Source organism: Aotus nancymaae, unplaced genomic scaffold, assembly GCF_030222135.1.
Source record: "Aotus nancymaae isolate 86718 unplaced genomic scaffold, 86718_ANA_hifiasm-v0.15.2.pri h1tg000006l, whole genome shotgun sequence".
Lineage (NCBI taxonomy): Eukaryota > Metazoa > Chordata > Mammalia > Primates > Aotidae > Aotus > Aotus nancymaae.
The window spans coordinates 48,287,287-48,312,431 of record NW_026988417.1 but is presented as its reverse complement, the minus strand read 5'-3'; the positions used below and the strand labels follow the sequence as shown (position 1 = coordinate 48,312,431).

At 40.4% G+C, this 25,145-nt stretch overlaps 1 protein-coding gene across 1 annotated transcript in view; it reads left to right on the top strand.

Moving 5' to 3' along the window:
- USP46 (ubiquitin specific peptidase 46) overlaps positions 1-25,145 on the top strand; it is a 67,315-nt gene that overhangs the window by 32,144 nt on the left and 10,026 nt on the right. Inside the window, exons 4-5 of the mRNA XM_021670369.2 lie at positions 1,232-1,461; positions 16,689-16,765. Coding sequence (XP_021526044.1) covers positions 1,232-1,461; positions 16,689-16,765 — 307 coding nt within the window. The remainder of the gene's footprint in view (positions 1-1,231; positions 1,462-16,688; positions 16,766-25,145) is intronic.

The window sequence follows — 25,145 nt, the reverse complement described above, 5'->3', positions numbered from 1 at the left end:
TGTCTAGTTGTGAACATGATTAATAATGAAGGTTCACAGCTGCATTCATCTCTTGATTGTTTGTCCTTATGGCAGGGAGCAGCAGTAGGCTTCTGGAATCATTTGTATTTGGTTTCAGAACATTATCAGATAGATGCCTGCTCACACATATCCCTCATCTCCCATCTGTGTTTCATCTAAGCTGCTTCCAGGCTGGCCCAGGGTTTAATATGATCTTTGAAAAGAGACCCCAGTTGCTCTGAATAAATTACTCAATAAATAATTAATTGATCATTGGTGGTTACATAATATTAAAAATTGATATTTTATCAGGGAACTTGTCTGGTAACTTCTTTTCTTTTGTAGAACAAATAAAACTTGGTAGTTTTATATAAATGTGATGACTTCAGGGAGGTATGGGAAATTTGTTCTTGATGGGTGGCAGAAAATGGAAATAAATTTAAAAATTATTTGGAAGCTTACTCATTGAAGCTGCCTGGTAGAGATGAGTATATTTATATTCCATACCTGTCCACCCTTTCAGTATAAAAATTGAAGTATGGTCTGGGCACAGTGGCTCAAGCCTATAATCCCAGCACTTTGAAAGGCCGAAGTGGGTGGATCATGAGGTCAAGAGATCAAGACCATCCTGGCCAACATGGTGAAACCCTGTCTCTACTAAAAATACAAAAATTAGGCCGGGCGCAGTGGCTCAAGCCTGTAATCCCAGCACTTTGGGATGCTGAGGTGGGCGGATCACAAGGTCAAGATATCGAGACCATCCTGGTCAACATGGTGAAACCCCATCTCTACTAAAAATACAAAAAATTAGCTGGGCATAGTGGCGTGTGCCTGTAATCCTAGCTACTCAGGAGGCTGAGGCAGGAGAATTGCCTGAACCCAGGAGGCGGAGGTTGCGGTGACCCGAGATCGTGCCGTTGCACTCCAGCCTGGGTAACAAGAGCGAAACTCCGTCTCAAAAAAAAAAACAAAAACAAAAACAAAAATTAGCTGTAGGTGGTGGTGTGTGCCTGTAGTCCCAGCTACTCAAGAGGCTGAGGCAGGAGAATCACTTGAACCTGGGAGGCAGAGGTTACAGTGATCCAAGATCGCGCCACTGCACTCCAGCCTGGCAACAGAGTGAGACTCCGTCTCAAAAAGAAAAAAAATTGAAGTATGGCATGTAACACTTGAGTAGATCCATTTGCTTTTCAAGAACCGGAGACTGAAATAACTACCTTCTCCTTTCCAGATCTCTTTGATAACTACATGCAGCAGGATGCTCATGAATTTTTAAATTATTTGCTAAACACTATTGCGGACATCCTGCAGGAGGAGAAGAAACAGGAAAAACAAAACGGAAAATTAAAAAATGGCAACATGAACGAACCTGCAGAAAATAATAAACCAGAACTCACCTGGGTCCATGAGATTTTTCAGGGAACGCTCACCAATGAAACTCGATGCTTGAACTGTGAAACTGTAAGTGCTAGGGGAGCTTTCATGTAACTCGCATGTTCGTATTCACGTAGGCTGTGTTGCATGTGATTGCAATGCGGTATTATAGCATTTAGCAGTTATTTGCAGTGTATGTAAACGATCCTGTTTATGCATATGAAACTCAAGGGCAAACTTTTGGAAGCACGTATCCATCCAAGATGTCTCAGCAGGCTGAAGCTGAGTAATGAAGGAAAATCTCCTCAAATGCTGAATTGTTTTGCACCATGGGCAAATTTTGGGGTCTGCAGATTTACCTATTGAATTGTATATCAACCAGTTATCTTGCAATTTGGTCATGGGGAGGTCATGTGTGGTGTAGAATGAGGCCATCACCCCAATTTAGAGGCAGTTAGCTGTGGTATGTTGAAGTCAGAAGACAGGCTACACTCCTGTTTCTATAGCAGTTAACTGGGTATTTGGGGCAAGTTACTTACAGCACTCTTTTGAGGGTTGGATGAGCTTATGTGTTTGGATGGGTCTGGCACATGGTAAGTACTTAATGTTAATTGAATTTGAAGACATGTTCTCCAAAGCATGATTCAGGATGTCATATTTGCTTGGCATGTTTAACTTCAACCCTGTGGGTGGCCTCATATTTTGCTACTTAAGAGCTGAGCCCTGGAGCCAGGCTGTCCAAGTTTATATGCTGGCTTTTCCACTTAATAGCTAGTGGATGCTGAGCAAATTATTAATCTTCTCTGTCTTCACTTTCCTCATCAATAAAATGAGGATGATGAGAGTGCCCATCTTGGAGGGTGGGTGGGAGGATTAAATGAGTTGACACCTAGAGCCATGCTTGGCACCTGGCAAGTAGGCAGTAAATGCCAGCTATTATTATTATTTATTATAACTACTGCTGACAACAGAGAAAGTCTGTGGTTCATTAGGGATCTCAGAGTTTCTTGACATTGTATGAAAAATTCTATAGGATTGTGCATTTTTCTGGAAGGAGAGGCAGTAACTTTTGTCAGATTCTGCAAAGAGCCTGTGTCTTAGTCTGGTCTGCTGTAACACAATCTATCATGGGTTGCTTAAACAGAAATTCACTTCTCACAGTTCCGGAGGCTGGAAGTCCCAGATGAAGGTGCTAACAGGTTCGGGTTCTTGGTGAGGACCTTCTTTCTGCCTTGCAGACAGCCACCTTCTGGCTGTGTCCTCACTTGGTGGCGACACAGAGAGGAAGCAAGCTCTCTTGGGTCTCCTTTTATAAGGGTACAAATCCTATCATGAGGGCTCCACCCTCATGACCTGTTTGCCTCCCAGAGGCTCATCTCCAAATACCACCACATTAGAGATGAGGGTTTCAATGTATGAATTTTGGGAGGACACAGACATTCAGTCCATTGTGAGCTGTGACCCAAAAATGTTGAAGAAATGTAGAGTTACACATCAACATCTATGTTAGGGGAGAAGCTTTTTTGGGTTTTGGCAGTCTGTCTTCCATCTTTTTAAACAATTTTTGAGTCAAGCATTCTGTTTTACTCATTGTAGACACAACTAGTAAACATAGCTAAACAAAAAGAGACTAAAGGTTACCAGTAATCTTCCCACCCCAGAGACAATGAATTTGTAACATTCTAGAGATTGTGATCACATTAGCCCAGAGATAACCACTTGAACATTTAAAAATATACCCTGTCAAAACATTTTCTGCACATAAGTATGCCAGTAAGTATCCAGAGACCTTCCCTCCCTGCCGCTGTCTCTGTATTGCTCTCTCTTCTTCTCTCCCTCCTGTTTTCCCTCTGTTCCTTTCTACTTTATATTCCAGTAAAATACACATGACTACAAAAGTAGAGGCAGTAGTATGGTATATCCCCTGTGTGTATTATTCAGGATCAGTGATTGTTAACACTTTGGCCAATCCTCATCCTCCTCTCCACCCCCACCCTTTTTTCCTTGCGATTTATTTTTTGAAGAAATCAGAGTGTTTGTCCTATAGCATTTCCCATATTCTGGAAACATCCTTGTGGTGTAGTTTAACATGTACAATATAATGGCAGTATGTTTCTACCACCCTACTCTTTGTTTTTATTTTATTTGATTTTTGAGACGGAGTCTAATTATGTCACCCAGGCTGAAGTGCAGTGGCTCAATCTTGGCTCACTGCAACCTCTGCCTCCTGGGTTCAAGTGATTCTCCTGCCTTAGCCTCCCAAGTAGCTGGGATTACAGCTGCCTTCTACCACACCTGGCTAATTTTTGTATTTTTAATAGAGACGGGGTTTCACCTTATTGGTCAAGCTGGTTTTGAACTCCTGACCTTAGGTGATCTTTCTGCCTCAGCCTCCCAAAGTGCTGGGATTATAGGTGTGAACCATTGTGCCCGGCCCCTACTCTTTGTTTTTAGTTAATCTATCTATTTTATATTCATTTTTCTCTCTTCTTTTGGATCAATGAAATATTTTTCATTTTTTTGGCATCTATTTTATTGCATTTCCAAATTCATTTAGAGGTTATTGTAGAGATTACAACATGTATCCTTGACTTACTGCATTTTTTTCCCACTTTCCAACAGTGTTAGTGTCTAATATACTTTATCTCCCTCTCTGTCTTTTGTGTTACCATTTTATGATGAGCACATGAATTTTAACATATTTCATGTGTTTTAATCCATTATAGTTTTTTATTCTTATTGATATTCAGTTTATTTTCAGAATAACTTTGTATACTTTTAAACATCAAAATTAGGGCTATATTGTAAATATGACAGTTGACAGATTTTCAGTCTTTTTCATTTAATAATGGTATACTCCTTGGCACCATCCTTACCCCACCTCTTACATCTATTCTGTTGCCACTCCCTGTCTGCTCTATCTCCCTTAATATAGTTTTCTTCCTCCCTGCTGCTCCTATCCTGGCTCAGGCACCCATCAACTCTTGGCTGGCAGTCTCAACTAAACTACTGTAGTAACTCCTACTGGATTCTCTGTTTTTTTCCTCTGGCCTTCCTCCATGTTACTCTCCTGCCTAAAGTATAATAGTGGCCTGCAGTCTCATTGAAAATACCACTGCCTACAAATTCTTATGTAATCTCACTCTGTCTGTCTCTGCAGGGTCATCTTTGCTATTCTGTTTCTTACTCTAGCTTTAGCCAACTTCTCAAGCCTTTCAAACCCCTTCCTGCTTCAGGCCCTTTGCACATGCTACTTTCTGTCTAGAATGCACGCCACTTGCCCCTTTCGCTTAACTGAATCCTCTTCAGGTTTCAACTTGTGTTAAATCCTGAGAAAGGCCTTCTCTGAACTTCCAACTTAATGAAGTCTCCTTGTATATATAATCTTACGATACTCTACTTTTCTGTGATAGTACTTTCTTGTATTTATATATTTATCTATATGTATTTTTTATGCAGAATCTATCTTTCTTACTAAACTGTAAGATTGATGAGGAAGGGATAGTGTCGGTTTTGCTTTTCTCTCTGGTGCCCAAAGAGTATTTGGCATGTAATAATTACTCAATAAATAGTTGGGTGAATAAATAAATGAAAATGTTTGTCATGTTTCTTGAAGAAGAAAACTATATGTTATGGGAAAATGTTTTGCTGTATTTCATGAGCTAGAATTGAGGAATGATTCATAGTTAATCTTGGTCTAGACTGGTAAATCCTGAAATTATTTTTTAAATTAGGAAATATATCATTTTTATAAGCAGTATATGTGTGTGTATAAAGAATAATTTAAAAAATCCATATGCCCAACACCCTGTAAAAAATGGAACATTATCAATAACTTTGAAACCCTTTGTGTACTTCTTTGCAATTTAATTTTCCTCTCAATCTCTTCCTTTGCCCCAGAGGTAACCACTGTCTTCCATTTTGTGTGTTAATACAATTTTTTCTTTGTAGTTTTACACACACATCCATGTGTATTTCTAGACATTTACTCAGTTCTGCATGCTCATGGCTTTTATATAGATGAAATCATATACATGTATTCTTCTAAACTTGCTATTATCATTAAAGGTTACATTCATATTTTTGAGAATTGGCTATTTCTTTGTAGCATGGTTCCTTCATTGTTATCATTTTGTAGTATAGCATTGTAGGAATATACTGCAGTTTGTTTTTCTGTTCTTCTATGGTGTTTCTAGTTTTTGGTTTGTAGACAATGCTGCTACAAACCATAGGCCACGTGGGCAAAATGCTGTCTGGGGTATCCTTTTGGAAGCACAATTGCTGGCCGTAGGGCATGTACATCTTCAGATTTCCTAGGTAATGCCAAATTGTATCTAAAGTGGTGGTAAGTTAGTTACATTAATAGAGGTTTTTTTTTCCTTTACTTCTTTCTTTCTTTCTTTTTTTTTTTTTTGATGGAGTCTCACTCTGTTATCCAGGCTAGAGTGCAGTGGTGCAATCTTGGCTCACTGCAACTTCTGCCTCCCAGGTTCAAGCGATTCTCTTGTCTCAGCCTCTGGAGTAGCTGGGATTATAGACATGCACCACCACACCTGGCTAAGTTTTATATTGTTAGTAAAGACAGGGTTTCACCATGTTGGCCTGACTGGTCTCGAACACCTGACCTCAGGTGATCCACCCGCCTCAGCCTCCCAAAATGCTAGGATTACAGGCATGAGTCAACACCCAGCCACATTGAGTTTCTAATGTTGCCTCCACTTTGTATTTTTGTAATAAACTGAATTGGGACTTAATCTTTTATATACATTGCTGGATTGTGAGATCTAAAATTTTGTTTTGAATTTTTTGCCTCTATGTATATTACTGAGATTGGCTTGAACTTTTCCTTTCTCTACTGTCTGGTTTTGCTATCAACATTCTTGTAAAATTAGTTCTCGCTTTTCTTTGGAAGAGCTTCTATAAGTTTTTATCTACTTGTTCTTTGAATGTTTGCTAGAACTGATGACCTATTTTTGCATATCTGAAATATTTAGTTCAGTTTGGCCTGTTTTTGATAGTTGTATGAATGGAATCGTAAATATGTATCTTTTTGTGTTTTGCCTTTTGCTCAGTATCCCTTGTGAGATTCATTTGTGTTGCTGTGTGATGATTTAGTTTATTCATTTTTATTCCTGTATGGCATTCTATTGCATGAATATGCCACAGTTTACTAATTCATTTGCTGTTGATGGATATTTGGCTGTTACCAATTTGGGACAATATGAACAATGACACTATTAACATTTTAATACATATACTCTAGTGCACATAAACTCAGTTTCTCTAGGATATGCACATCAAGTAAATTTGTTAGGTCATATGGTATGCTTATCATTAACATTATTAGAAAGCGTCGAAGTCTCAAAATGGTTATACCACTTTACACACTCAGTGTATGAGGCTTTCATTTCTCTACATCATCTATCCCTGCTAGTCTCAGATATCTTCACTTTTGCTAATCTATTGGCTCTGGGCAGTATTCTTTTATTCAATAAATATGTGGGTTGTTGTTTTTTTTTTCCACATTTGCTATGTAAAAGCCTGAGGCACCGAGGGTACAGTGAGAGCCCTGGCTTTCTGGAACTTCCAGCATGGAGACAAACTTTAATGACAAAATGAATAATTAGTTATGTAATTATAATTGCAAGATGCCGTAAAGAAGAACAGAGTACTCGTGAGTTTATGATATGGGAACCAGAACAAGGGGGCTTCAGTTCCTACATCTGCAGCCAGAAAACCTGCACCAGACTCTACAGTAACACTGTTGCTAAATCCATCTTTACTCTGTGGATTTTCAGGAAGATTCAGATGATAGGCTCAGACACATCTGTAGTTTTTTTTTTTTCCATCTATGAACAGGTCAGCTGACCCCAATAAATGCAAATATTGCATTTTCAAGTATTTATATTATAAAAACTTTTACCTAGCTTGTTAATTTCCTGGAGGGATATCACGAGTGGGAATCCAGTGCCCAAAAATTCCATTGAAAATTTTGGATGGTACTGTAGTATTTGTTCTAATGGGATTCCAGCTGTTTATACTTGCCTTGTAGAAGTAAATGCAAGTGTGTGGGTATATCTTTCTGGAAAATGGGGCAATCTGAGAAAGCTACTTTTTTTCCTCCCGAAATGATGAGATGGTTTGAGGCAAGAGTATTTTTTCTCTGGAGTTACTTGGATAATCACCTCCATTTTCTTAGATCATTCAACTGGATGGGATCCTAGCAGTCATTTAATCTTTTTTCTCTACCAGTGCTGAGGCCCTTCTCTGATATCCTAGCCAGTTGGTCAACAGCATCTGATGGACCCCATCCAGAGGCAGGGAACTCAAGAGGTGTTGCATTCCATTTTTAGAAAGGTCTAATTGTTAGAAAGCCCTGTACTTTCTAAGAAAACACATAGCCTGCAGGCTTTTTCTGTTATTGTAAAGTGTTGAGAACTTAGTGTGCAAGAAGACCTATTGGGAAAGGTTTCCTTCACAGGATGAGAAAAGGGGAGCCTCTTTTGAGTAATATCCTCTGCCTAGGGCAGACAGCCTTTAGATGGTGCTTCAGTCAGAATTGCCAAGACCCTTGTTTATGAAGTCTTACTGTGGGATTAAATGGCACTAGATCCTGAGCAGCAAATTAGCCCCTGGGGTCACCTTGCCATTGTCGCTGCCCCAACTGCTAGTTCCTTCCTGGAAAACTTTTTTGTCAGCCTTCATGCTTTCAGAAAACAATGATTTTTTTTCCCCCTGGGTCTCACCCTTTGTAAATGTTCCTTATGATTGCAGCACAAATGTCAACTGAGAGATTTATGGAGACAAACAGTTTTATTCTGCAATAGACTTGGAGACACTATTTTAAGGGGTAATTCATTGCTGACTTTTCCAGATAACCTTGATAAAGGTACTTCAGAATTGAGGCTTGGGGATATTCCACTCTAGCCTTACATGCTCCCTTGGTTATTCTTTTGTTTGGGTCATAAGATACGTTAGGCCAGTTGGAACTTAATTTTGCTGTTGTTTATTTTAATTTCTCTCTCTCCATTTAAGCTGAGCTTTTGCTCTACAAATCTGTTTTTTTTTTTTTCTGTGCTTCTCAATGGCTTTAACACGTTTATATCTGTTACTGGAGCCAAAAGGTTGTTTTAAAAACTGCTTTAACAAGTACCAATTTTACAGCTACTCATTGCTTTGTTTGCAGAGGTTCAGATTGATCCAATAGAGCTTCTGAGGCCTTCACAGACAGGAGTAGGGCTGGGTGATGGAGGGAGGTGTCATACTTAGTGGAGATTCTGAGTCCCAGAGATTCATTCAAATTGGCTATAGTTGCACTTTTCCCAAGCCCACCATTGGTACCTTTTTAAGCCAGCACATTTTCAGTTCATGATTGAACAGTGCAGAACTGTCGCCTCATCACCTTTTCTACTAAGCCCAAGAAAGGAATATGGAGATTTAGCAGCTGACTTTATCTATTTATTTATTTAGAGTCAGGGTCTCCCTCTGTTACCCTGAATGCAGTGGTACACACCTCGGTGCCTGACTTTCAGTAAATTTTTTTTTTTTGAGATGGAGTCTTGTTCTGTCACCCAGGCTGGAGTGTAGTGGTGTGATCTCCACTCATGGCAACTTCAGGCTCCCGGGTTCAAGCACTTCTACTGCCTCAGCCTCCCGAGTAGCTGGGATTACAGGCATCTGCCACCATACCCGGTTGATTTTTGTGTTTTTTAGTAGAGTCGGGGTTTCACCATGTTGGCCTGGTTGGTCTCAAACTCCCGACCTCAGGTGACCTGCCCACCTTGGCCTCCCAAAGTGTTGGGATTACAGGCATGAGCCACTGTGCCCAGTCTAAAATTTTTTGTAGAGCCTGGGCCTTACTATGTTGCCCAGGCTGGTCTTGAACTCCTGGCCTCAAGTGATCCTCCCACCTTGGCCCTCCAAAGCACTGGGATTACAGGTGTGAACCACTACTGCGCCCAGACTGAATATGATTTTAATTACTTAAGAATTTAGCAAAGCTCATGATTTATATATATACCCTGTATAGTAATCTATTTCATTAATTGATTTGTAGTTAATTACTTTAAAAAGAAGATTAAGTGAGGTCTCTTCTATGCTTTTAAAACTAGAGTTCGTGGGAGACCTCCATGCTGAAAATTGAGGGAGAAAAAAAGAGAATAAGATATAGCTTGCACTTGCTAGGAGTATTGGAGTCTCTTAGTGATAGATGTTTCCTTGGAGACAAGCTGTATTTTCAGTTAGACCAGAATGAGATCCTTGTGTGTGGGAAGAAAATGGTTTTCTTTTCTGGCAGCTTTCTTAGAAGAGAGAGAAGGGAAAAAAAAAAACCCAACAACAACAAAAAACACCCCACAGAACCCCCAAATCAACACCCTTCCTCTCCACCCCCCTCCAAAAACGTTATTTGATCATTAATTGCTTTTGACGATGTCAGTCTAGGGGAAGGAGAAAGAAAAATCCAAATGGAAAGGTTTAGCGCCATGTTTGATATCCCCCACAGGATTGATTCCTCTGAGCAGTGCTTTCACGCACTCTAATTCTAGTAGCAGTTTGCATTTGGAATTGAGAAAGGTACAGTAACTTTCTTCAGTTAATGAATTACATTTGTCCTGTTTCTCCCTCTCTCCAAAACCATGAAGTTGAGAAAAAGATTTGCATCCAACAGGACAAAATGTTTTTGTTTTTATTCCCTTCTTTGTATAAGAGCTTAAGTAGAATGAGATCCTGGCTATCTAATTTATTTATGGTTTCAGTTGGCTGTAATCCTCTTATTTCAGAGAAGGGCCATTTAGGTTAAGGAAAAGGTTCTGCTAATTAAGGAACATACTGTGGGTTATTTTTAAAAATTAGAAACAGAAATGAATAAAAAAATCATAATTCTACCACTCAGATGCCACTGTTGTCATTTAGATGTCTTTCCATTTGTTCAGTCTTCTGTTCAGTTATTATTTATTTAGTAAATATTTATTTGCTATTCAATGCTGGAAATTATTTTAGGTACTAAGGATATAGCAGTTAAAGTAGAAAAATGGTCTTTTGTTTACCAATATGCAGATGTAAAGCTATAAATTTCCCTTTAAGCACTGGTTTAGCTGCATGCTACAAATTTTGATGTTATGTTTTCTTTGGCATCAGTTCAAAATATTTTCTAATTTTTCCTGTGATCTTTTTTATTTGATCCATACATTAATTTAGAAGTATGCTGTTTAATTTCCGAACATTTGGAATTATTGGTCTATCCTGGTAAGTGTACCATCTGCCCTTGAAAACAGGATCTCTAGGCCAGGCAGCACTTTGGGAGGCTAAGGCGGGCAGAACACCTGAGGTTGGGAGTTTGAGACCAGTCTGGCCAACATGGTGAAACATTGTGTCTACTAAAAATACAAAAATTAGCCAAACATGGTGGCACACACCTGTAATCTCAGTTACTTGGGAGGCTGAGGCATGAGACTCACTTGAACCCAGGAGGCAGAGGTTGCAGTGAGCCTAGATGGGACCACTGTACTCCAGCCTGGGTGACAGAGCAAGACTCCCTCTCAAAAAAAAAAAAAAGAAAAAGAAAACAGGATCTCTCAGTGTCAGAACTATTAACATTTTGGATCAGATAATTCTTTGTTGTTGGGGACAGCCCTGTGCATTATAGGATGTTAAGCAGCATCTCTGGCTTCTACGGGCTAGATGTTAGTAGCATCTCCCAAGCTACAGCATTGAAAAATGTTTCCAGACATTGTCAGATGTCCCCTGGAAACCAAATTTCCCCTGTTGAGAACTACTGAATTGAAAAGAATATTTGGCAGTTGTTGGGTGTAACATTCTATAATTGTTAGCGGGTAGGTTGCTTGATAAAGTTATTCAGATCCTTTATTTCTTTGTTGACTTTTCCCCCACTAGCTTTTCTACCAGTTTCTGGAGTGTTAAAATATTTTTGTGGGATTGTTCTATTTTTCCTTTTAATTTCTGTCCATTTTTGTTTTATGAATTTTTTGACTTTTCAAAAACAACTTTGGTGAGGTGTAATTTACATGCTATAAAATCTGTCGATTTAGTGATTTTTTTAAAAGTAATTTGCTGAGTTGTGCAACCAGCACTGTAACCTAGTTTTAGAAAATTTTCATCACATCAGTGAGATCCCTCATATCTGGCAGTTAATTCCAGTTCCCAGTTTGAGGTCACTGCTAATCTGCTTTTTGTCTTTAGAGATTTCCCTTTTCTGGATGTTTCATGTAAATGGAATCATATAACATGTGGTCTTTTATGTCTGACTTCCTTCACTTACATAATGTTTTTGAGGTTTGTTGGTGGTATAGCATGTATCAGAAGTTCATTCCCTTTTATCAGTGAAATAGCGTTCCAGCTTCATGTATTTTTGAGGCTCTGTCTATGATGGGGGCACTCCATATTTGATCGTTGTGTTTTTCTGATGAGTTGACATTCTTATCATTAGGAAACGTCCTCTTTTATTTTTCTTAATAATTTTGTCTTAAGATCTATTTTATCTGTTATTAGCCCTCTGCAAACTCATGCCAACTTTTTGCATAGTATGCCATTTTCCAACCATTTACTTTCAACTTGAGTCTTTACATAAAAAGTTTATGTGGATGGCATACAAATTGGTCTTGCCTTTAAAAAAAAAATGTTCCCTTCAATCTTTGTCTCCTATTTGTAATTATTAGTCCATTAATGTTTATGGTATTATTTATACAGTTGGGTTTGGGGCTGCCATTTTATTTGTTTTCTATTTATTTCCTCTATTTTTTTTTGTTGTTGTTCTTCTGTTCCTCTTGTGTTTCAGAAATTTTTTGAATCATCTGAATATATGTATTTTTATTATTCCATTTTAATTTTCCTCTTGATCTTTTCTGAGTACATTTCTGCCTGCCTATGTGTCTTTCTAGTGATTTTGCTAGAGATTACGATAGATATTCTTCACTTTTCACAGTATCCTTACACATGATAAGGGTACTATTTCACATAAAATAGAGAATGCGTATAAATATGTAGATGCATATTCCCTCTGCTCCTACCCTACCTTGTTCTTTATGCTGTAGTTGTTATATCTATTATATTTATGTTGAATATAAAACCCCACAGGATAGTGTTATACTTTTTCCTTTAAAGAGGTATGAATATTATATAAAAATTAAGAGGAAAAAAAGGTTTTATATTTGCATAAATATTTATCATTGTTTATGCATTTTATTCTTAAAGATCTGGATTTCAAACTGGTGTCATTTCTCTTTGGCTTGAATTTCCTTTAAACTTTCTTGTGATGCAAGCCTGTTATATCAATGAATTCTCTTCATTTGTCTTCATTCTTGAATGATCTAGTTATGGCATATAAGAATTCCAGGATGATAATTTTTTTTCTTTTAGCACGTGAAAGATGTTTCACTGTCTTCTGGCCTCCATAGTTTCTGATGAGAGGTCAGCCACCAATTGAATCATCCTCTTGTAATCTAATATATCTTTTATTTATTTTTCATTTATTTTTTTTTTGGTCTAGAAGTTTCAGCTTTGCTTTTTATTTTTGGTTTTCAACAGTTTGCCTGTGAGGCACCTTGTCTGACCTTCTTTGTATTTACCCTGCTTGGTGTTAGTTGAGTATCTTGAATCTATTAATGGATGTCTTTCATGAAATTTAGGAAAATTCAGCCATTATTTTCTCTAATAGTTCTACTGCCCTATTCTCCCTTTCCTCCCTTTCTGGGACTCTGATTATATGTACAGTATTATCTAAAAGAGTCTTGAGGATCTGTTAATTTTTACTTCAGTCTTTTTTCTTTAGTCCTCATTGGATAATTTCCATTGATCTGTCTTCAGATTCACTTGTTCGTTCTTTCCTCTGTCATCTCCACTTTGCTGTTAAATTCATTCAATGCATTGTGTTTTTCAGTTCCAGAATTTCTATTTGATTCTTTTTTATTGTTTCTGTTTCTCTACTGGGATTTCATATTTTTTGATGCGTTGTGAATATGTTTTATTTTACTGATGATAGTTATAATGGCCTCTTTAAAATCCTTGTCTGCTAATTCCAACATCTGGGTCATCCCACAATTGGTCTCAGTTTATTTTCTTTTAAGAATGTCTTAGGTAAGACATTTGTCACATATTGTAACTTTGGATCTTATTTAGAACATTGACAATGTTAAGCGGCAGAGACTCTGGATTCTGTTATTTTTCTTTAATACATATTGAGTTTCTTTAGATTTAACAGGCACTTATCTTGGTTGGACCCAAACTATACACTATGTTTCTTGGGTGACAGCTTGAATCTTTGGTGGCAGCCATTTTGTTAATAGGCAAGTCGCTTTGTGTATATTCCATGCATGAGTGGTTCAGGCGTCAGCCAGATGTAGGCAGAGTTGGAGATACCCTCTCAGACACTTGTCCTTCTTTCCAGTGGACATGGTTTCCCAGATTTAATCTTCTGGCTTGCAGACCAGCAAGACTGTATTTCCACCTGAACACCCCCAGCCAAACGCCATGAAACCATGAACTCATTCTGTACAGCTCTCCTCCTCCAAGTGTGGACTCCCATGTGCTTTTTTGTGTTTACTCTCCAGTGCCTTCAGTTAGCTGCTTTTAGTTTTTGGTTATGTGAGTTTATAGTTATCTGGAGAGGTTTCTAGTTTTCTGAAGGAGTATTGGTGTGCTAGGATCTTAGTTACTATGGAAGCCAGTCTTTGGAACTTTCATTTTAGTAAGGTGGAGACAGACAGTAAACATACAGAAATAAAACCTATAAAAGGATTAGTGGTTCTATCAGTTATCTGTATCCATTGGTCGTGTCAGTTATCTATCTAAATCAAAACTCCAAGCCTTAAACTATCATTTATTATTATAACTCATGCAGCGGTGGGTTGGCTAGGGGTCAACTGGTCTAGGCTGGACTCTGCTAAACTCGTGTGTTTATAGTTCAGCAGGCCTACTCATGTGTCTGCAAGATCACGAGGGGTTTTACTTTAGATTGGGCTTGGCTGGAATACCTTAGCACAGCTCTCCTCCATGGATCTCTCCTCTTCCTGGGAATAGCAGGCTAACCTGGGCTTATCCTTCTTACAGCGATGCAAGAGAGCAGTTTTACAAATGCTTGTTCTGGCCTCTGCTGGTAACCTGCCTTCTAGCATCCCACTGGCCAAGGCAAGTCACGTGGTCACACTCAGAATCTAGGGTGGCAAAACATAGTCACCTCTCGATGAGAGTATCTGTGAAGCCATATGACAAAGAAGCCAATAGAAGCAATGGTGAGGATTTGGGGCTCACCATTAAAATTAATGTCATTAAAAAATTAAAACAGGATGGTAGAGAATGCCAAGGGAGGTGATGTGTGTGTATAAGTATAAAGATGCCTTTTTAATACAAAATTTGAATTAACTTAAATATAGTTGTGTAACCTACTTTTTTTTTTTTTTGAGATAGTCTCACTCCATCACCAGACGCCAGGCTGGAGTGCAGTGGCATGACCTCAGCTCCATGCAACCTCCGCCTCCCAGGTTCAAGCAGTTCTCCTGCCTCAGCCTCCCCAGTAGCTGGGACTACAGGCGTGTGCCACCACGCCCAGCTAATTTTTTTTTTTGTATTTTTAGTAGAGATGGGGTTTCACCATGTTGGCCAGGATGGTCTTGATCTCTTGACCTCGTGATCCTCCCACCTCGGCCTCCCAAAGTGCTGGGATTACAGGCGTGAGCCACCGCGCCCAGCCTGTAACCTACTTTTTCGTTTAGTATGATAACCACAATATAGAGAAAGCCATTTCCAACTTTTTGACCAGTTTAGGCCACTTAAAATTTTTTACCCCTTTGTAATTTATTGAGTCCTTACTTTTTGAAGCACTTTATATGTATTATCTTATTTCCTCCTTTCATCAGCATTATGAGATAGACACTCTTGCTGTCCTCACTTTACAGACGAGGAAACAGAGGCTGAATATCTGGCCTGAAGCCATTGACTTTATAAATGGCAGAGACAGGACATGCATCTGGGCGATACCCATTCTTGTGTCTCAGTATCCATTCCCGTGTGTACGTCTTTTTTTTTTTTTTTTTTTTTTTTGAGACAGAATCTCGCTCTGTCATCCAGGCTGGAGTGCAGTAGTATGATCTCAGCTCACTGCAACCTCCACCTCACAGGTTCAAGCAATTCTGCTTCATCCTCCCTAGTGGCTGGGATTACAGGTGCGTGCCACCACACCTGGCTAATTTTTTGTGGTTTTAGTAGAGATGGGGTTTCATCATGTTGGCCAGGGTGGTCTCAAACTCCTCACCTCAAGTGATCCACCCACCTCAGCCTCTCAAAGTGCTGGGATTACAGGCATGAGCCACCATGCCCAGCCCCTGTGTGTACTTCTAAAAGTATAAAAGAGTGTATCCACATCTCTGAATATTTCTTCAGGTAATTTATGGAATTTTGGGTCATAGGGTAGTTGTCACACTTTTAAAGGAATGTTGTTTTCATTTTACTGCCAATTGACTGAGCACCTGAAGGTTGTTGCCAACTGTTCCTGCTACTCCGGGAGCAAGACAGTAAAACCCCAGGGTTGTTGGTGAATTAGTGGAAAGTAAGCACTTATCCAGTGAGCCTTGAGATATATGAGATCCAGAATTAGTGAGGAGTAAGCTGTTGAAAGCGGAGAGACAGCTGGGGCCACTGAACCAGCTTGGCTGAGAGCCGTCCACAGTATGGCGGGCCTGTGTGTGCCCAGGCTTCAGACCAGACAGGTCTGGTCGTTGTCATGGACAGCACAGCGCTCTGCATGTGATGACCACTTCCTGGCCAAAGGACAGCTTTATGTGTGGTCAGTGCGACTCCAGCCCTTGCCTGTCAGACTCCCTGGCCCCCCCACGGTTTGAATGATGGGGCAAGGGAGAAAGGGAGTGATTTCAAGGGACAGGCAAAAAGTGGAAACAACTCAACAAGGGATGTTCATCTGGGTGGTAGGTTTTGTAAGTCTCTTGTCCTTTCTCCATTTCCATTTTTATCACTCTGCAATCTGGGCTATATGGATATTTAATACTATCTACTTTGAAACAATGGGAGAAATGAATGGAGAGGAAGAGAAATCTGGTTGAGTTTTAATTATTAAAAGCTGTGAGTCAAAACTGGGATAGGGAGGAGGTTAAATTGAGAATTTGGGATTTTCTCTAGATTGGGTTGTTTTTGAGGTAACTTGGTGCCAGTGAGTATACATGTCCATGCAGGACTTTAACTGCAGTTATGGTTTTTATTGCAGTCGATGGTTACCTATACATGTTCGAAGTTTTATCTACTACATATTTCATGCCTAATATATTTTTTCCTTTTTTTTGTTTCAGGTTAGTAGCAAAGATGAAGATTTTCTTGACCTTTCTGTTGATGTGGAGCAGAATACATCCATTACCCACTGTCTAAGGTAACCTTATGACCTCTGAGGTGGTTTGAGCTTTTGATCAGGCTTGTAACTAAGTGGGAGAGAAAATCCTGTATTTCTTCAGGACATAAGCTTTCCTTCTCTTAAACCAGTATGATCCTATTATTTTCTATGTCTCCTTTCCCAAGAGAGATTAAAAGTAAGTATATGTGGTCTGGAGAAGAGTCCCACTGAGAAAAAAGAGCATGAAGTAGAAGTCATTAGTCATTAAATTTAAAAATAAAATGTTAATCTTTAATGCAGATGTAGGCTTTGGCTTTCATCAGTGTTTCTCTCTCTCTCTCTCTCTGTTTTTCATACGATTAAGTTAATAAAAGCTACAGATGCCTACCATTACTCTTTTTCTAAGATAATCTATTTTATTATTTTAAATATGTACTTTGGGCTGAGAACCAATGAGGGAGTTGCCTGTTACTCCATCTTTTAAGCATTCTGTGGAGAACATGCATGGAAAGAAATTTTTCCTCATGAGGATGGAGAGAAGGTGAGGAGCCCTTAGTGTAACAATGATGATTTCCAGGATTACTGTAGACATTGTGTATTGACTTATGCATTGAAAACATGCTCAGAGTTGTTGTAAAGACATAATTCCCTTTGAGCCACTCATTCCCTTCTGTCTTTCTTTCAACAAGAGGTCATGAATGCTTATAATTTGCCTGGTTGTGTTGTAGACACTGGGGATAGAGGAGTGAACCTGATGAGGCCCATGTTTTCACAGCACTTATGTTCTAGTGGGCACGTACAGATGATGATCCGTGCTTTGAAGGAAACAAAACAGGTCTAGAAAGTGGCTGATAGTGGAGGTGCCTGTGAAGACCAGGCAGTCAAGATGGGCTTCCCCAAGGCTTGGGGTATCCTGGCAGGGTGTCAGAGACATTGTATAGTATCACAATTTTTATGAGTAAGGACCAGGTGACAGACCTTTTATTTCAGGAGCTCAGGTTACTTGGAACCTTTTAGAAGAATAGAGTAAAGTGATTTGGCTGTGGTGATTGCAGTTAGAAGGCCATCTTTTAAGGCAAAGACACCAACAACAGCTTGAAAGAGCTTCTTGTTTCATCTGGTTGTAATGTACTGTGTGATTTGGGGGCTGATTGCTTTCCCATTTCCCAGGTCTCTGAGGGTTTCCCACCCTGGCACTGATAGTTACCTGAATACTTCCTATTGGTTTGGCATTTCTGCTTGTGTCCAGGTGTCTAGGACAAGTTTATAATTTCTTTGTAAGGAATTTTTTGGTCATGATGGCCTCTTTTTTCTTCTGAATGGGCATGAATTTCTGTATTAGTCCATTCTCACACTGCTATAAAGACATACTTGAGACTGGATAATTCATGGAGAAAAGAGGTTTAATTGACTTAAAGTTCTGCAGGCTACACAGGAGGCATGGCTAGGGGAGTCTCAGGAAACTTACAATCATGGTGGAAGTGAAGGGAAAGCAGGCACATCTGCACATGGCAAAGCAGGAGAGAGAGAGCAAAGTGGGAAGTGCTATACACTTTTAAACCACCAGACCTCAAGAGAACTTGCTCACTCTCTTGAGAACAGCAAGAAGGAGATCTGCCCATGATCCAGTCACTTCCCAATGGTTACCTCTCCCAACATTGGAGATTACAGTTTAACATGAGATTTGGGTCAGGACACAGAATCAAACCACATCATTTTGCCCTGTCCCCTCCCAAATCTCATGTCCTTTTCACATTCCCATGAGTCTTAACTCATTCCAGCACTAACTCAAAAGTCTAAGGCCAGAGTCTCATCTGAGACAAAGCAAATCCCTTCTGTCTATGGGCCTGTAAAATAAAAAAATAAGTTAGCTACTTCCAAGATACAATGTGGGGTACAGGCATTGAGTAAGTGCTTCCATTCCAAAAGGGAGAAATTGACCAAAACAAAGGGGCTACAGTCCCCATGCAGGTCTGAGACCCAGCAGGGCAGTCATTAAATCTTAAAGCTCCAAAATAATCTCCTTTGATTCCATGTCTCACATCCAGGGCACACTGACACAAGAGGTGGACTTCCAAGGCCTTGAGCGGCTCCACCCCTGTGGCTCTGGAGGGTACAGCCCCTGCAGCTGCTTTCACAGGCTGCAGCTTTTCCAGGTGTACAGTGCATGCTGTTGGTGGATCTACCATTCTGGGGTCTGAAGGGCAGTGGCCTTCTTCCCACAGTTCCACCAGACAGTGCCCAAGTGGGGACTCTGGGGGGTGCTTCAACCCCATATTTCTCCTCTGCACTGCCCTAGTAGAGGCTCTTCATGAGGGCTCTGCCCCCTACAGCAGACTTATGCCTGGACATCCAGACATTTTCATATTCTCTGAAATCTAGGTGAAGGTTCCCACACCTCAACTTTGGCCTTCTGCTTACCCGCAGGCCCAACACCACGTGGAAGCTGCAAAGGCTTGGGGCTTGCACCCTCTGAAGCAACAGCCCAAGCTGTACCTTGGTGCCGTTTAGCCATAGCTGAAGCTGGAGTGGCTGGGATGTGGGGCGCCATGTACTGAGGCTGCATAGAGCAGTGGGGGCCCTAGGCCTGGCCCATGACACCATTTTTTCCTCTGTGAGAAAACATTTTTAATGATTTGTTTTCAAAGCATAATAAATCTGAGTACTGTCAGCTAGCCTGTGGATGTGAAAAACTGCATGACTCATGCACCTAGAAAAGTCACGATAAGTGAACAGGATGTCGGGGTGGAGGGGGGAGGTCAGCACGTAAAAGGGAAGAAAGTTTTGTTATTGGGAAATCAAAACTTAAGCAGGGAAGGAGACTGGGGTATGACTTTATAGAGGGATAATGAAATTTAGGCAAAGTTAGGGAAGATTGTAACCCCATAGTACTCAACCAGTGAGGAACTGGGGGAAGGACTTGGCATGCTATGAGATAAATTACCTACTGAAATTACCTGCTGTAACTGCCCCAGGTGTGCCTGCCTACCAGTACCTGATCTTGCAAGACTGCCATTAACAGTCCTGTTTCCACAGTTCTTTGTGTCTCTTAAGTCCATCCTTCAGATTTGGATGAGCAAGTGTGTTTCTCAAACCTCTTAGGCCTCCAGGCATGTGATGAGAGGGGCTGCTGTAAAAGTCTCTGAAATGCCCTGGAGGCATTTTTCCCATTCTCTTGGCTATTAACATTTGGCTCTTCTTTACTTATGCAAATTTCTGCAGCCTTGAATTCCTCCCCAGAAAATGGATTTTTCTTTTCTACAACATTGGTTGGGCTGCAAATTTTCCAAACTTTTATATTCTGCTTCCCTTTTAAATATAAGTTCTAGTTTTGGGTCATTTATTTGTTTATACAAACGAGCATAGATTTATAGAAGCAGCCAAGACACATCTTGAACACTTTGCTGCTTAGAGATTTCTTCCAGCAGATACCCTAAATCATCTCTCTTAAATTCAGAGTTCCACGGATCTCTTGAGCAGGGGCACAATGCTGCCAGTCTCTTTGGTAAAGCATAGCAAGAGTGACCTTTACTCCTATTCCCAATAAGTTCCTCATTTCCATGTGTGACCTCCTCAGCCTGGAATTAACTGTCCATATCACTGTCAGCATTTTGGTCACAACTATTCAACAAGTCTCTAGGAAATTCCAAACTTTCCCACATCTTTCTGTCTTCTTCTGAGCCCTCCAAACTGTTTCAACCTCTGCCCTTTACCCAGTTTCAAAGTTGTTTCTACCTTTTCAGGTATCTTTATAGCAGTGCTCTACTCTTGGTACTGAGTTTCTGTATTAGTCCATTCTCACACTGCTGTAAAGACATACTGGAGACTGAGCAATTTATGGAGAAAAAAGGTTTAGTTGACTCACAGTTCCACAGGCTGTACAGAAGGAAACTTACAATCATGGCAGAAGGCGAAGATAATCAGGCACAGTATTTGTATGTTGGCAGGAGAGAGAGAGAGAGAGTGAAGGGGGAAGTACTACACCCCTTTAAACAGACAGATTTTGTGAGAACTTACTATCACAAAAACAGTAAGAGGAAATCTGCCCCCATGATCAAATCCCCTCCCATTGGTCTCTCCCCCAACACTGGAGATTATAATTCCATGTAAGACTTGAGTGGGGACACAGAGCCAAACCGTCACCAGTTCCTAACATGCCTGTGAAAAGAAGCCATTTTTGATTTCCTAAGGTTTTATAATCACAGGGTGTGGAAAAAGTTAAGGGTGTACCACCATTAGTTGCTGATGAGGGAACGGGGAGAAAGCCATTCTATGCCCATTCCCCTCCTTGGTGAGAATTTGGAGTTAGGGAGTTTGGCTGCTTTTCCTCTTTTCCAGGAATTGCTGGAACTGTTCAAAAGGGCAGGTGGCAGTGGCTATAGATTTGAGATCAGCCAGGTACAGTGTGAAATGATTGGTGATAATTTCAACCTTTGGGGAACCTTGTTATAAGAAATAGAACTGATGTGTAGGTTTCCATAATTTTTTTTTTCCTGGAGAAATGTATATATTGGTTATGCATACCTGATTAAGGTAGGCTAGAGGCACTTGGAAATGTTCAGGCTAGGGTGGGTGAGTATGAAGTAGCTTCTGAATGTCTTTTAAACATATTCGACTGTCTTATTGGACTGTGCAGGCTGCTATCTCTGAAATGCCTCCTCCTCCCGTTTTACATCACACCTAAACCAGACTTTGACCAACTCAGCTATACTTGCCCTCACATGTGATGTCACCTCCATAGCAGAAAGAGAAGCCTGCCACGTGTTGCCACTTACCACTCAGTTCTGTGATGGGAGAAGGATGTGCGGGAGAAAGACGCAGGGAACAGATGATGTCAGTGGAGTCGTTAGCTTTCTCTGTCTCTGAGACAAAAGAGAAGGAAAAGGTGGACCCTTGCTTGCCCCTTTCATGGTTTAATGTGGATTGCATTTTTGGGGCTTTGTTTTTTAAACTAGAATTATGCATTTTCTTCTCTGATGTTATATCTGCATATCTCTTCTGATATGATGTTTCTTTCATTTATTATTTCAATAACTTTAAAATATAAAAAATTAAGCTAAAATGGTGGGATTTGAATGTAAGATCTCTGCCACCTTCTTCCAGAAGATTTTTAGGTGGTGAATTATAATATACTTTCACTGAACTTTCGTTCCAGAGAAATGATATAAATAGTGTTTAAATTCAGGATACAGATCTGGAGAAGCCATTAAGTTTGTATAATAGCTGAGTTATATTCTAATATTTCAAACCTCGGTAACTTTGTCTTAGGGAGAGTAAGCCATTTGTGTCACAGGAGAATACTGAGAAAGATGTTATTTCCTTGTGAAAAGTTCAGGGATGGCCTCAGGCAAAAACTTAAACTAGGTGAAGTTTATCTTAATTATCCTTGCATGGCCTTTTTTGTCTTCCACTTGAGTGCTCCTTCCCAGAATCTCCCCTTTCTTCTCCAAGTGCTCAGTGCTCTGGAATCACCTTTTCCTTCCTCTATCTTCCTCTCATTTTAAATTCCCATTCTCCCAGTGCTGACAAGATCCCAAGTTATTGGGAAGCACTGGAGCAAAGGCTGTCTGTCCTGTGGAATAACCCGGGAAGATTTAAGAACAATAATGCCTGGGTTCCACCTGGAGAGATTCTGATATAATTGAATGGAAGGAGAATGGGGAGTGGAGGGGTGTGGGATTGGCATTTGGGATTGTTTTTAAAGCTCCCCAGATGATTCTAATGAGCAGCCAGGAGGAAAACCACTGCACTAGATTCTAGGATAAAATTTCCCAACTGGTGAGTCAGGGAAAATGGGTTAGAGGTATGTATTCATCCCCTCAGCTCCTGGGAGGCTGGGAGGGCCTGGCAGTGCCAGAGCCCCATGGCCAGCTGTAGGAGCAGCCTTGTCAGTATACCCTAGTATGTTTCTCATGGAGTATTTCTGTGTGGATAATGACATGGAAATTATCAGTAAGCATTGCTTGAGGATTTTTAATATCAATTTTGAATTATTGTAGTGAGTGAAAAAGTAGATTTTAATTGAACATGTATCAAAGACAATAACTTGAACACAATCTCTGTGTTTATAATAAATGATAGCCTTCCCATCGAAAAACAGTCTTTTTAATATCAATTTTGAATTATTGTAGTGAGTGAAAAAGTAGATTTTAATTGAACATGTATCAAAGACAATAACTTGAACACAATCTCTGTGTTTATAATAAATGATAGCCTTCCCATCGAAAAACAGTCTTTCTCCATTTTTTTCAAGTTTTTAAAATATTTGCATAAGGCTTTAGTGTTTCCTTTATAAAAGTATACATTTTCTGATTAGATTTGTTCCCAAAGTGTATTTTCTTTCTTTTTCTCCCTTTCCTTTTCTCCCCTTCCTCCCTTCCTCCCTTCCTTCTTTCCCCTCCCTCCCTCCCTTCCTTCTTTCCCCTCCCTCCCTCCCTTCCTTCCCCTCCCTCCCTCCCTTCCTTCCTTCTTTCCCTCCCTCTTTCCTTCCTATATGAGAAAGGGGGAAAAAGTAGAACGAGGAGTTTGATCTGTAGCTAACTGTGAACCATTAATTGAGATAACTTACTTACTTTCGCACCAGCCCTGTATTAGTGCATTCCCATATTGCTGTCGAGACTGGGTAATTTATAAAGAAAAGAGGTTTAATTAGCTCATGGTTCTGCAAGTTGTACAGAAAGCATGGCACTGGCATCTGCTTGGCTTCTGGGGAAGCCTCAGGAAACTTACAATTATGGCAGAAGGTGAAGGGGGAGCAGGCACATCACATAACTGGAGCAGAAGCCAGTGGTTGGAGGAGGGGCTAAACAATTTTAAATGGCCAGCTCTCGCAAGAATTCACTCACAATGTATGGGGAGGACAGCACCAGGAGGATGATGCTAAACCATTCCTGAGAATTCTGCCCCCGTGATCCAGTCACCTTCCACCAGGTCCTACCTCCAACATCAGGGGCTACAATCGAATATGAGATTTGGGTCGGGACACAGATCCAAACCATATCAAGCCCAAAAGTGTATATTTAAATCATGTTTTATTGCTGCTCTGCCTCTTTTTAAAGCAATACAAAGAATTTTGTGTTTTTCTCTCAACCTCTCCTCTGTGCTTTGGTAATTTATCCTAAGTGTTGGAAAGAGCAAGTGTCCCCTTGACTTTCTCATTGAAGAGTTTCCTCCACCACCGTTGCCCGCTTTTGATCCAACAAATATAGAGCATCAACTGACAGCTGCTCTGCCTCAGCATTTACAGCTGTGGTCCCCCTCTTCTCCTAACTCACCTTTGTTTTACAATTCTCAACTCATGGCTGCCCTAAGAGCATTACTCGGTCAGCCGGCTTCTTTGTAAAATGGGTCTTACATTAGGTACTAACTTCTGTGTTTCCATGATTCCTTATTTGTTGCTGGGCTTTCTTTGGCTCTTGTAACCCTTTAGCTTGGTAGTGTGGCTTGTCTGTGGTAGACATTGGGAGGATATGAAGCTCCACCATGCCCATACTCACCTCACCCCCTCTGCTCCCCCATTCCACTCCAGTTAATCCCATGCAGGCAAAACAAGATTCCACAGCAATTACTCAATTGAAGTATTCATTCAGCTAAGTATGAGTCTGTTTTATGCACCATGTACTTGAAACCTGAAAGTTGAGTGCATTTGCATTCTAATGGTTTTCTTGCCTTTCGATCCTCTCCATTTCCCCCTCCACCATGCTGTCAGAAGTGGAATTTCTAAAAAGCACAATCTATGCCTTTTCTTTGTTGAGACTGTTGGTTAGGGTCCATGCTGGCTTCTTGGTAGCATATTCAAGGCTATGTGACTTACCACTTGATACGGTTTGGCTGTGTCCCTGCCTGAATCTCACTTGAATTGTAATGATTCCCACGTGTCAAGGGTGGGGCCAGGCGGAGATAATTGAATCATGGGAGAGGTTTCTCCCATACTGTTCTTGTGGTAGTGAATGAGTCTCACAAGATCTGATGGTTTATAAATGGGAGTTCCCCTGCACAAGCTCTCTTGCCTGCTGCCATGTGAGATGTGACTTTGCTCCTCCTTTGCCTTCTGACGTGATTGTGAGGCTTCCTCAACCATGTGAAACTGTGAGTCCATTAAACCGCTTTTTCTTTATAAATTATCCAGTCTCAGGTATGTCTGTATTAGCAGCATGAGGATGAACTAATATATCGCCGCTGCTATCCCCTCCCTCCAGGCCTCTGCACTGCTGCGTTCTCTCTGAAGTCCTTGACTCTTACTCACTTGTTCCCCTGGCATACTTTCCCTCTTTGTGCTTTCTCCTGGACTTTACACCTGCTTCTGTCTTTGTTGGTTTATTCATTCAATCAACAAATATTAATGTGTGCCGTTGTGTGTCGTGTTGGGCATATAGGAATGACAAGGCCACTGCCCACATAGAGGGGAGCCAAGTAATCG